This window comes from Pan paniscus, chromosome 1, assembly GCF_029289425.2.
Source record: "Pan paniscus chromosome 1, NHGRI_mPanPan1-v2.0_pri, whole genome shotgun sequence".
NCBI classification, from domain to species: domain Eukaryota; kingdom Metazoa; phylum Chordata; class Mammalia; order Primates; family Hominidae; genus Pan; species Pan paniscus.
In genome coordinates, this window is record NC_073249.2 from 140,582,569 (window position 1) to 140,595,584 (window position 13,016).

At 33.5% G+C, this 13,016-nt stretch overlaps 1 protein-coding gene across 16 annotated transcripts in view; it reads left to right on the top strand.

The window, feature by feature from the left end:
* Nucleotides 1–13,016, top strand: part of ODF2L (outer dense fiber of sperm tails 2 like) — a 56,767-nt gene that overhangs the window by 27,785 nt on the left and 15,966 nt on the right. For 12 of the 16 annotated variants that reach the window (XM_008969592.6, XM_055116566.3, XM_055116557.2 and 9 more), the window contains 3 exons: nucleotides 671–856; nucleotides 4,565–4,674; nucleotides 5,956–6,091. In XM_008969592.6, coding sequence (XP_008967840.1) covers nucleotides 671–856; nucleotides 4,565–4,674; nucleotides 5,956–6,091 — 432 coding nt within the window. Of the gene's footprint in view, nucleotides 1–670; nucleotides 857–4,564; nucleotides 4,675–5,955; nucleotides 6,092–8,374; nucleotides 8,462–13,016 lie in introns of all 16 variants that reach the window. The other 4 variants (XM_034934185.3, XM_063607100.1, XM_063607069.1 and 1 more) reach the window with 1 other exon arrangement.

Below are 13,016 nucleotides of genomic sequence, written 5' to 3' on the forward strand. Positions count from 1 at the left end.
TTGTTTCTTGGAAGTAATTAACTTGCTTTTTATTTTACTGGCTCCTAGGCAGAAGGGACTTGCCTTGTCTCAGATGAGACTTTAGACTTGGGCTTTTGGGTTAATGCTGGAATGAAGTAAGACTTTGGAGGACTGTTGGAAAGGCATGATTGTGTTTTGAAATGTGAAGACATGAGATTTAGGAGGGGCAAGGGGCAGAATGCTATGGTTTGGCTCTGTCCCCACCCAAATCTCATTTTGAATTGTAATCCTTATAATCTCCACATGTCTAGGGAGAGACCTGGTGGGAGGTGATTGGATCATGGGGGTGGTTTTCCCTATGCTGTTCTCATGATAGTGTGTGAGTTCTCGTGAGACCTGATGGTTTTATAAGGGGCTCTTCCCCCTTTGCTCCTCACTCTTCTGTCTCCTGTCGCCATGTGAAGAAGGTCCTTTCTTCCTCTGCCTTCTACAATGATTGTAAGTTTCCTGAGATCTTCCCAGCCATGTGGAACTGTGAGTCAATTAAACTTCTTTCCTTTATAAATTACTCAGTCTAGGGTATTTCTTTATGGCAGTGTGAGAATGGAGTAATACACAAACCATATCAGTTATGTACATATTTTTTACAATGTTTACATAAACATTGGAGTTCTGAAATAATTTAATTGTTGCTAATTTTTTTTTTTAGAGCTTAGAAACCAAGATAGCCAAGTGGAACCTGCAATCAAGAATGAATAAGAATGAGGCTATAGTGATGAAAGAAGCAAGTAAGCAAAAAACTGTAGCTTTAAAAAAGGCATCTAAAGTTTACAAACAAAGGCTTGACCATTTTACAGGAGCTATTGAAAAGCTTACTTCCCAAATTAGAGATCAGGTATGTAAATGCATTCTTTTAAAATTAAAAGATCTATTATGTACTTAGTTTATATAATTCATATCATGATGCTTAATATAGTAATTTTATTCTTTTCTTAATGCTGTTAATACCAGAAAAAACTTACACTTTTTGCTTTAATCTTTTACTTTGAAATATTACATAAAATGTCAAATTTTCATATTGAAATATATCAGCATTTCCTTGGGAACTTTACTTAAAGGAAATATTAAGTGTGTCCCCCCCGCCCCCACACACAAAAAAAGGTTCTATTGGCCAACTAACTAAGGGTAATACTTCATACATGTTTCCCCTTGGGACATTGTGGTCTATGTTAGCAAATTAAAGGTTCTGAGAAGGCTTTCAGAAACAGTGGAATGAAGGGTATTGAACTAAGAGTTTCCCACACTTTTTTAACCACAGAGCTAGTCTTTTATGCACAAAGCAACTCTTGGAACTGGTTCTGAGGAACACTAGTTTGAGAAATGCTGATTTATGTTATTAGACCCTATGACTTTATTCAGTAATTAACCTCATTTAATCTCTGTAATACATTTAAAACCATGTGCTGACATAAACACACCATGTAAAATATATCTTTGGTATAGTACAAATTGGAAAATGGCCTTAGTGCTTTGTTGTTTTTGATAAATTATTATATTTATTCAATTACTAATTAATAATTTTTTTTAAAAAGTCTCACTGATATCCTGCCTCTTAAGAACTTATGTTAAGGCTTATAGAATTATTAGAGGCTTTTAGAAATGAAAACAGAATTGTATAAAAAGTTTATTGCAAACAAAGTAGTATTTTGTTAACCTTGTGACTTGGGATAAGGAACTTAACCTCTTCAATTTCCTCATGTATAAAATAGGGCATCATAATACTCCCTACCTCATGTGTTTGTAGGGAGAGATAAATGAGAAAATATATTTTTGCACTGTCCTCCTTTCTGTTGCTGTAATGCATGAAGTTTTTTTCTTTGTTTTGTTGTTTTTCTTGTTTGTTGCTGCATCTGGCTTTAATATTCTTCCCTGGCTCACAATAGCTCTTTCTTTTTTTAATCATTCAGGTATCTTTTCAATTGACATCTCTTCAGAGAGGCCTTTCTTGACCATTCCTTTTGAAGTAGTTCTAAAACAATCATATCAATGTCTTAATTTTTTTCATAGCATTCACTATAATCTGAAACTATATCATTTATTTTTTCATTTATCACTGCTGTTGTGTTTTGTTTTATTTTTAACTGTTTCCTTCTACTTGAATATAAGTCTCAGAAGGCAGGAGCTTGCTATCCTATTCACCTAAGGTAAGGGTACCATTATTTAAAACAGTACCTTAAGTCTAAAATATGAACAGTTCAGCAATAAGAGCTAAATAATAGTTTAACAAAATGTTATCACATATCTACACGATGCGTAAATTTTGCCAAGGACTACAGAGACACATCAAGGACAAGGAGGATTTGTAAAGGTCTGTGGTCTTTGGTAATTAGAAGGTCACTAGTTACTAATTCAGATGCAGTTTCAATGCAGTGGAAGGAAAGGTGAAAAGGGGGATTTTGCTTTATCTGCATGTTATAAGGAGAGATGAAAGGAGAAATGGGGATTTGGAAAGTACTAGAGACCACTGATTCTGACTTTTAGTACCTAGGGGCCAGGATGTTAAATGCTCTATAATTCTGCACACTGAAGAATTAACCCATTTCCTTCTTTGAAAATTAGACAGATCCTAATTTTGCTTCTCGTGGCTTAGATGTGCCATTTCTCTAAAGCAAAGAGAAAAGGTAGGCCAACTCAAAAAATCTCTAGGAAGGTGATTCCATCACTGACTAGTTTCAACATCTAGGAATGCCATACTGATGAAGTAGGTAATAATTATATTGCTAACACATAAATTCTTTTCTTACTGATAAAACTTCTAAATATCTTAATTTATATTATAAACGTATACTTCATAATTTATATTAAAGCTTATTTTATATAAAATATGGAAACAATACTAGTCTTCAATATATCTAAAATATTCCTGTGAAAAAATTTAAACAAAAAAGTCTTGCGCGTAATACATGCTCAGTAAATACTTGCTCAGTAAATGGATGAGTGATGAAAGAAAGAAGTACCCAATAAATGTTAATTGTTGTCATTACTGTTTCTAAGCTTTTTGATTTGTAATTACTGGCATTGTGGCCTTCCAGTGTGTTTTTATGTAGAATGTAGAGCGGAGGCACAGTGGCTACAGCTCTTTAGGTGGATCTGCAGAGAATTATTTGAGCTATTTATTGAGTGTTTGCTGTGCTCCAGGCACTATCAAGGCCCTAGAAATATAGCCATGAACAAAAGCAGATAAAAATCCCTACCTCATGAGAGTTCACATTCAAAATGAATAAGCCACTACTACCACTTGTATCTCTGTGTGGACATTAGCAGTGTTTGAAGGCTGATGGGGTGACCTCTACAAAATAGATCTTGGCGTCATTATAGCAAAGACAAGTAAGGTACATCACCAAATGCTATGGAGCTGTGGAATCGGGGGTAGTTTCTGTGTATATCACAGGGGCTTTCTCCTCTGATGCTTATGTGTTTGTTACCATCTTCTGTATATAGAGCATGAAATTAATTCAAGACCAGCCTGGGCAACATAACAAGATGCTGTCTCTACTATATATATACAGTATATAGTATATAGTATATACACCATATATAGAGAGTAGTTATATATATCAATATATATGTATAACATATATATATAGTATATACATATGTATCTAGATATATTTTATATATGCGTGTATATATATGTGTTGGCTGTGGTTGGCACACATTTGTAGCCCTAGCTACTAGGGAGGCTGAGGCAGGAGGATCCCTTGCACTCAGGAGTTGGAGGCTGCAGTGAACCATCATGACCGTGCCACTGCACTTCAGCCAGGGCAAAAAAAAAAAAAAAGTAAAATGGAAAGTTCAGTAAAAAGAAAAGAAATTATCTTAATTATGAAATATTGTTTAAAAATAGTTGCAACATCTTTTAAAATTTAAGTTGAAACTTCCACTATGTGTATATAAAATAATAGCAATATAGATATTTACTTTAAAATTTTTCTATTCAAAGTTGTACAGTGACTTTATTTATTTATTTCGATAGTTTTTAGGGGACAGGTTGTTTCTGGTTACCTGGACAACTTCTTTAGTGGTTATTTCTGACATTTTGGTGCACCTATCACCCAAGCACTGTACACTGTAGCCAATGTGTAGTCTTTTATCCCTCACCTCCCTCCCTCCCTTCCCCCCAATTCCTAAAGTCCTTTATATCAATCTTATGCTTTTGCATTTTCATAGCTTAGCTCCCACTTATGAGTGAGAACATACGATATTTGGTTTTCCATTCCTGAGTTACTTCACTTAGAATAGCGGTTTCCAACTTCATCCAGGTTGCTGCAGATGTTCCTTTTAATGGCTGAGTAGTATTCCATGATGGATATATACCATATTTTCTTTATCCACTCATTGGTTGATGGGCATTTAGGCTGGTTCCATATTTTTGCAATTATGAATTGCACTGCTATAAACATGCATGTATAGTTTTCTATATTTGAAGTTCCATACTTTTTGGAAGATTGCTTCCCTGTTTATAATGTATTTGTGTTTAGAGATCTGAACAAAACAAAAATGTTTTAAAATTATAGTATGAATACTTTTATGTATTTTTTAGGAAGCCAAGTTGTCTGAAACAATTTCAGCTTCCAATGCCTGGAAAAGTCATTATGAGAAAATTGTAATAGAAAAAACCGAATTGGAAGTACAGATTGAAACAATGAAAAAGTAAGAAAAAATTTAGAATATTTTATTATTTAGTAAGAGTTTTCACTTTTTAAAAAATTCTTTGAGTTGTTTGGATTTTGATTTTTTTAGATTACATATGGTAAAGGTGCTACCTATATGATTTGATATTTTTGCTATTTATAATTCAATAGTTTTCTTACTCTACTATTAAAAATAATTAAAATGATTGCTCATTAAAAGTGAATTGGTGTTCACATTTTTAAATTTTTTTTTTTTTTTTGAGATGGAGTCTCACTTTGTTGCCAGGCTGGAGTGCAGTGGTGCAATCTCAGCTCACTGCAACCTCCGCCTCCTGGGTTCAAGTGATTCTCCTGTTTCAGCCTCCCTAGTAGCTGGGACTACAGGCACGCACCACCACGCCCAGCTGTTTTTTTTTTTGTATTTTTACTAGAGACAGGGTTTCACCATGTTGGTCAGGATGGTCTCGATCTCCTGACCTTGTGATCCGCCTGCCTCGGCCTCCCAAAGTGCTGGGATTACAGGCGTGAGCCACCACGCCTGGCCCACATTTTGAAATTTTAAACTTGTAGATTATCATTCAATATTTCGGTATGCCATCTTTTATTTGTAGTAAATGTTAATATTTACTTTTTCTTAAATGGAGGTGATGTTTCTCTTTTAAACAAGAATGTGTGAAAATATATCTAAAAGTTTATAATAACTGCTTTGAAAATCCTAAAAATGATTGTTCCTTAATTAAAGTGACTTAAATGCATAACAAAGAAAATGAAAAATAAAAATACATATATTTTATTATTTGAAATGTATTACTGATAACACTATAATGAACCCTGAATATTTGATTTTAAGTGTTTTCTCTGTCTTCAGTTTTGTCATTGAAAACTACCATATATAAGTCATTTCTAAAGTTTAGTTTTATTGCCTCACTTAATTCTTTTCTTTAACCTTGTCCCTAAAATTGTGTATATATGTGTGCATGTGTATGAATGACAGGAAGAGAGAGATGTGCATACTTGTGGATAATAGTTTAGAAGTTTTATTGAATAGCAAAGAGCATGTTGTATAATTTTTTGTTGGTATCATCAGTGGGCAATTGTTTCTAATCAGATTTACTTTGGTTGTACCCTTTTAGATTACTTCTTCCTATTTTTCTTGTTCTATGAGTTCTATTTATTTTTTGTATATTCCCTATTTGAAACAGTGCACCCGGCCAAAGTGATTTCAGAAACACACTTAAAATGTGTTATTTGAATAAAAATTTTTATGACTTTTATAAAATGTGTCATTGATTTTATAAAGGCAAATCATTAATCTTTTGGAAGATCTGAAGAAAATGGAAGACCATGGAAAAAATTCATGTGAAGAAATTCTTAGAAAAGTTCACTCAATTGAATATGAAAATGAAACTCTGAATCTTGAGAATACAAAATTAAAGGTACTATGTATGAGTGTTTGAGCAGGCATCTATTGTGTAATGACCATAGTCTACTTAGTAGAAATAGCTTGAAGAAAGAGTATGTTTAGAGCAGTGCTCTTGTATAATTCTGTCTTCTATGCTTGTCAGGATATTATGTTTTCAGCAGTACTAAATAATATTTATGAAATTGACTGTCTCTTTGCCTCAACTTTTAAAATAAACTACTATGCATTTTTGCAGTTAAATGAATCATCCAAATTACATTAACTTTAGTACATAAGATTATTTCTAGATGTCATGGTTACAATAGGATATAACCTCAGGCCTGGTCTGTTTGAAACCAGAAAGTATGTTCTTGGCTGCTTCATAACCAGAAAGAATTTTCCAACTTACTCATATCCAAGGGGTAATTGCTTTCCATAGGTACCAGAGGAGAGACAGGGGAGAAGCTTTTGAATTTTCTGAGAAAAAAAGATATTTGAGTTCTCAGTGAACCAGAGATACATACAACCAGATGGAACTTGAAAGATGATGGCATCATTTTCACTTCCATAATAATACTTTTAGAGGACAGAAAATAGAAGACAGAAAAGAACCTTTTAAAGCCATGAAATAAAGTTTATGTGCACAGGATAAATAATATATTAGTAGCATAGAGTACATTTTAGAGAAACTTGTAATATAAGCATCTAACATTGTTTTGTTGTATTTATAACAGTTTAATTCTATCACTGTATTTAGAATTAACTAAATGATAATACATTTATTCTATGTATTAAGATGTCCTTAAGACATGTTAAATTCCTAAGAGATATTGCAGATATATTTTGTGGTCCTTGAGAGAAAAGATCTTTAATATTAAAAGAGAAGTGAAGGTCTAAGGCTTTTTTTTTTTCTTGATTTAAGGTTTGTTTTTCTTTGTTTGTTTTGCATTACAAATGCACTTGTTTCCTGGAAACATAATTACTGGCTGTTTAGAATTATGCATTATATAAAGCTTGCAGTGGGTTTTTAAAAATGAGTATGTTTATGAGAAAAAATATACACAATTTAAAAATCATCACCAAAGGAAATTATTTTAATAAAATGATAGCATTCCGGGCTTTAAGGTTCTGAATTGTTATTTTAAAAGATTATTTTTCTGATGGAAACTTGAGATACATCCAAATCTCTTTTACCCTTTCTAAACCCTTCTTTCTATGTAGGTCTAAAATGTTGTGGCCTGAAAAGAGAATTTTATCCATTGTAGGTCTTAGCATATTTTCTCAGGAGCCAATCTGTTTGCTACGTACTGATCTGTCTTTGTGGGAGATACATAGTGTTATGCAGTACAGTGTATAGTAATTAAAGCTTGTTTATTATATATTACAGAAGGCAACAGATTGCCCAAGCCAAAAAGATTCTTTCCCTTTGTAGGTTTATAAAGTTGTAACTTTTCTCATCTTGATGTTGAGTTTCAGTCTCCTTTAGACCAGTGGGACAAAGCTAGACTCACAAATCTCAAGTCTGTTTTGTTCCAGGTGGAAAGACTCGATTAGTTTCAAATGCAGGACTTGAAATTGCCAGTCCTGTTGGCTGTGGTCATTCAGAGTGAGTGGAGGAAATAGGAATCTAAGTGATATACGTTATAGGAAGTAGCAAGGTCTTCTTTTCTCACCTTTAATGTATTTAGTAATGCACTTATTTCGGCTACTTTTTGTTAGGAAAGATTTTAAAAAATCAAAATTGCAGTGTACCTTAATACCATTTTTTTTTAGCAGTGACATTGTGATATTCTGAATTAGAATTTTTTCCTTCAAGAAATTTTGTAAGTCCTTTATGGTTCTTCAAGCAATATGAACTTCTCATGTTTTCTTAATAAAAGAAGTTCAGTTATTCAGTGAACATAGTTCCTCCAACTTCTGACAATTTATTCAGTATTATCTTTTGAGTGAAGAATATATACTCATTATAGTAAAACTGGAAACTCTAGTAATATAAAAAGAAAAGAACAGAGTGATCATTGATCTCACATTCCTTGGAGATAACTATATTTTGTAATATTTCTGTTTTTTCATAGTTGTTATTAAAATAATATCTTGCTTTGTTCACTTTAAAATGGAAACAGATTTATGTATATAACATATAAATTCTTTATAAGCATCCTTTTAAATTACTTTGTAATATATATTCAACGTAGAAGTGTTAGGTGATTCCCTATTTGTTGGACATTCAGGTTATTCCCAATGTTTTTAACATTTAATAATAATAATGCTCTGATGAACATTTTCATACATAAACTTTTTGTTGTATTGTCTTTAGCTTAGATTCCCATGTAGAATTACTGAGTCAAAGAATATGAACATTTTGATTGTTCTTGATATGCTTTGCTACATTTCTTCTGAAAAGGTATTTTATTACTCATACTGCCATTAGTTCTCTATACCTCATCAGCACAGGAAATAAAATGTGTTTTTGATTTGTAGTGTTTGTTAATTTGGCAGGTAAAAATGTTATCTATGGTTTTAATTTGTAACTCTTTGAGGAGCTAGTTTTAAATTTCTAAACAATTTCTATTTTTATTCTTCTGATAGTTATCTGCATATCTGCAAATTATATATTATACTATTCCTTGGTTTATCAAATTTAGTCAATTATATTAACCTTCTAATTAGTCGAGCACTAACATAATTGATAATATAAATACTAATACAACTAAAAGACGTGTTAAATTCCTAGTAAATAATACAACAAACATATAACTTTATACTTTCAAAAAAATAAGTGAAGGTAGTTTGATAGAGGAAGCTAAAAGAGTTAAGGTTTTTATGGACATAAGATATGAACGTTAAGGGCAATATACAATAAGCACTTCCAAGATAGGGCTCATGATCAAAGAGAAGAAAGAGGAGGAGGAACATGGAGTATATGGGCTTTATGTAGAGTGCTGTGTACCTCTGTGGCTTGCCGTGTTCAGCTGTGTTTGTGCACTGTGTATTCAGCTGATGTTTTTTACATGGTTCAGACAATTAATGAGCCAGAAAAAATTGCATCTGAACAAAAGTTACTTCTTTGTTATACATCAATCCCCTGCTTACCAATACTAAGATGAGATTCACTTGACAGAAATGTGAAACATAGGACAGATTATATATCTTCACCTTTTATTTGGAAAATAAGGATATTTTCTGTTCTTTGTCTGTTCTCCCCACGTTCACTTTGCCAGTGTTGTTAAATTGACAATTTGTTATGTAACCTGAAGTGCTCTTTTTATAGATTGATTCTAAACATTAATAGCAATGACTTATAATTGCTCTTTCACTACACAGTCAAGTAATATGTTTATAAATGTTTTTTTCTTGTACAACTTTTAAATTTTTCCTGGAGTTTCCAAAAACCCTGCTTGTTGTACTCTTTGCCCTTATTATTGTCTTGTTTTTGTTTTTGTTGTTGTTTTGTTTTTTTTTTTTTCCCTTCTTGAAATTCTTCATCCTATCTCTATTCTCTAAAGAACCTATTTTCCCCAGATTTCTTCTACTTTGGGCCTTCTGTCTTATTTCAATCTGAATGGGTTGGTCTCTAGGCCTGCTGCCTAGATGCCATGCTGGAATTTTCTTGACTGCTACCCCGGTTCCAGTGTTTCCTTGAACCCACATCGTGTTTCCTTTTCTTTTTACTGGAATATATCTGCAACTAATATTCCCTTAAGACAGAGAAAATTAGAAGTAAACATTAAAATAGTCTTACATGTCTAAAAATGCCTTTATTCTGTCCTCATTATGATTAATGGTTTCAGCTGGGTATAGCAACCTAGACTGAAAGTAATTTTTACTGAGAACTTTGAAGGCTTTGCTCCATGGTTTTCCATAAGTCAGAGTTGCTAGGAGAGAAAATCTGCCACCATTCTGATACTTGTTCCTCTGTAGTGACATTTTTAATTTTTCTTGAAATTTTCAAGAAATTCCCCTTATCCTTGGTGTTTTGAAACTTCACACACATCTAGCTGTGTCTTCCAGTCCTTTGTGCTAAGTGCTTTGTAGACCTTGTAAATCCAAAGACTCATGTCCTTTACCTCTGGAAAATTCTGTTATATTATTTCTTTGGTAATGCTTTCTCTCCTGCCCCTTTCTATTTTCTCCAGTCTCTCTGTCTGGGTGTACTGCTGATTGTATTGTTGATTTGTTGGACCTCCTAGATTGATACTCTGTCTTCAATTTCTGGGTTTTGTTCAATTTTGGGGGCAGATTTCTTTGGTTTTTATCTGCTAATCCTCCGTTTAAAAGTTTAATTTTCAAGAATTTTAAAAAGTATTCCCCAAGTGTTCATTTCATCAAATATCTGAAAATACCTATAAGAATTTTTTCATTTTTTTTTTCAGTGTTTCAATTTATTGTTTCCAATTGGCACTTTTTGTTTTTTGAGACAGAGTCTTGCTCTGTTGCTGATGCTGGAGTGCAGTGGCACGATCAGAACTCACTGCAGCCTTGACCTCCCAGGCTCAAGCAATCTCCCGCTTCAGCCTCCCAAGTAGCTGGGACCACAGCCCATAGCTAATTTGTGTGTGTGAGTGTGTGTGTATGTGTATATATGTGTGTGTGTGTGTGTGTAGGTGGGGTCTCACTATGCTGCCTAGGCTCCTGGGCTTTTGAACTCCTGGGCTCAAGCGATCCTCCCACCTCGTCCTCCCAAAGTACTGGGATTACAGGTGCGAGCCACTGTGCCCAACCCAATTTTTTTCTTCCTTTTTTTAATATAAAAAAATTTTAGATCTCTCTCGTGATACTCTTTTTCCGAAAGTCTGGTGACATTTAAAAATTTACAAATGGGACAATAAAAAGACTAACGAAACAGTAGAAAACTAAATGGATATGTGGATGGTTCTTGCCACTAGATTGGTTTCACTTCACTTTTCTCAACTGTTGGGAAACTAGCAATTTACTGGTGGCTCCTAAAAATGCCAAAATACATGCGTCTTTGCTCTGGGTCACCAGCACCGTCCCTCTGTTATTCCCAAACAGTTCATTCAATTTCTTTAGAGAAGGACTTTTCTTATCTTTGTTTTTTGGGAAGTAAACTCCTAGTTCCAGGTGTTCTGCCTTGAGTGTGTGAGCAGGGGGTGGAGGGTAGTGGTAGTTAGCTGTTCTAGTCACAGACTTTGAATTAATCCTTTTCAAACCCAGGTCTCACTCTTGCCTTTAGCCCTGTGCCTCTCTAGATTCTACAGATAGATGAACTTCCTCGTTAGCTAAATCCACTCCTGATTCGTTAGTCAGTCATCAGTTTTCCAGAAGCATTAACAATATTTTGTCCTTTGATAGCCCCTGGTCTGTTATTTTTATTAAGTTGACTTACAAACATTCTTTTTCCTTTATATTAGTTTGGTCTTGGGAATGAAGGGAGATTTTACAATGTGTTTAGTTCTCCAGCAGAAGTTAAACCTAGGAAATTCTCTCTGATAGGGCACATTACTAATCTTCCCATTTTTCATTCTGTTTTATTCTCTCTATATTAATTTTGCAGGTAGAATTTCATTACACTTACTTGTTTGTATAATTTGTCTCCCTCTGAGGGCTTTTCTTCCCTCCATCCATCCATATCAGGGCCAGGGCTTGTTTTATCCTTCCATTACTTCTAGTGCCTAGTACTATGCCTGGAATACATCAGTCATTTAATAAATGACTCTGGAGAGTAGCAACCGTAATGGCTACTATTTATCAATTACCATTAATGTAGGAGGCACTTGATAAGTACTTTACTTTTTTTACTTCTAATTCTCGTGTCAATACTATCGTAAAGATACTTTTCTTAATTATGGATGAATACATTGAAGCTCAGAGAGATTAAATAACTTGGCCAGGATCATACAACTAGATTAGTGGCAGAGCCAGAATAGAATTTGGAAGAAGACAGGAAAAAATACTAGACACAATCTTGTTCATATTTTATGATTAGAAATTTTATTTGTCTCACATTTTAAGTTATGTAAAGTTTTCCAGAAATTGTATTGGAAAATTCCAGAAAACAAAATACACTAGCAGCACTAGGGAAGTTTCTTTTATATTTCAGCAAGTCTTAGTTAAGATTCAACTTCACCATATATAACAAAATCCAAATTAAATGGCTTAAGTAAGATAGAGATGTATGTTTATTATGTAGAAGAAGTACAGAGTTGGCACTTCAAAGCTGATGTGGCTCTTTAGCTTTTTAGCTTTCTGTTCTGCCATCCCTAGGTCATGACCCTCATTCTCATGATCTAGAATAGAGGCTGGAGCTTCAGCCATTATAGTCAAGTTTCAAGCAACAAGATGGAGGAAAAAAAGATGTATTACCTCCCTTTTTAAAAAATTTCCTCCCCTTTAAGGAGCCTCCCCAAAATTCCCGTATGACTTGATTCTTTTACTTACTTAGGCACATGACCCCCACCTAGCTGCAAGGGAGACTAGAGAATGTAGTCTTCTAGTTATTCTGAGCTCTAGCCAAATATGAATACTCATTTTCTGCAATTGTTTTATGTTTTCTGCATCTACTACTATAGTTCTCCTATTCTTACACATTGGAATGCCATTTTTCTCAGTATCTAAATCCTACCTTTCCTTTAAATTTTAGCTCAAATGCTACTTCCTCCCAAAGTCTTCTCAATGAATCTCTCCTTGTAAACTCCTATCTTTGTGTACATACAGGTTGCCCAGGGAAAGTGTGACATATACTTAACTCTCAATGAATATTTATTGAATGAATGCTTAAATTGCTCTATTTGGAAAGAAAAAGCAATTTTATTATGTTTATTATTTTCTTGAAATCCTTCAGAGAGAAAGGATTAGAAAGATATTATAAACTAGTTTTTGATAAAATGATGAATTAATTTTAAATTGTATAGACTATAAAAGTCATTAAGTTAAATTTGTATCTTAGCATATTCTATTAATAGTTAAGAAATGTATTTTTAATGCATTATTTTCTGGAT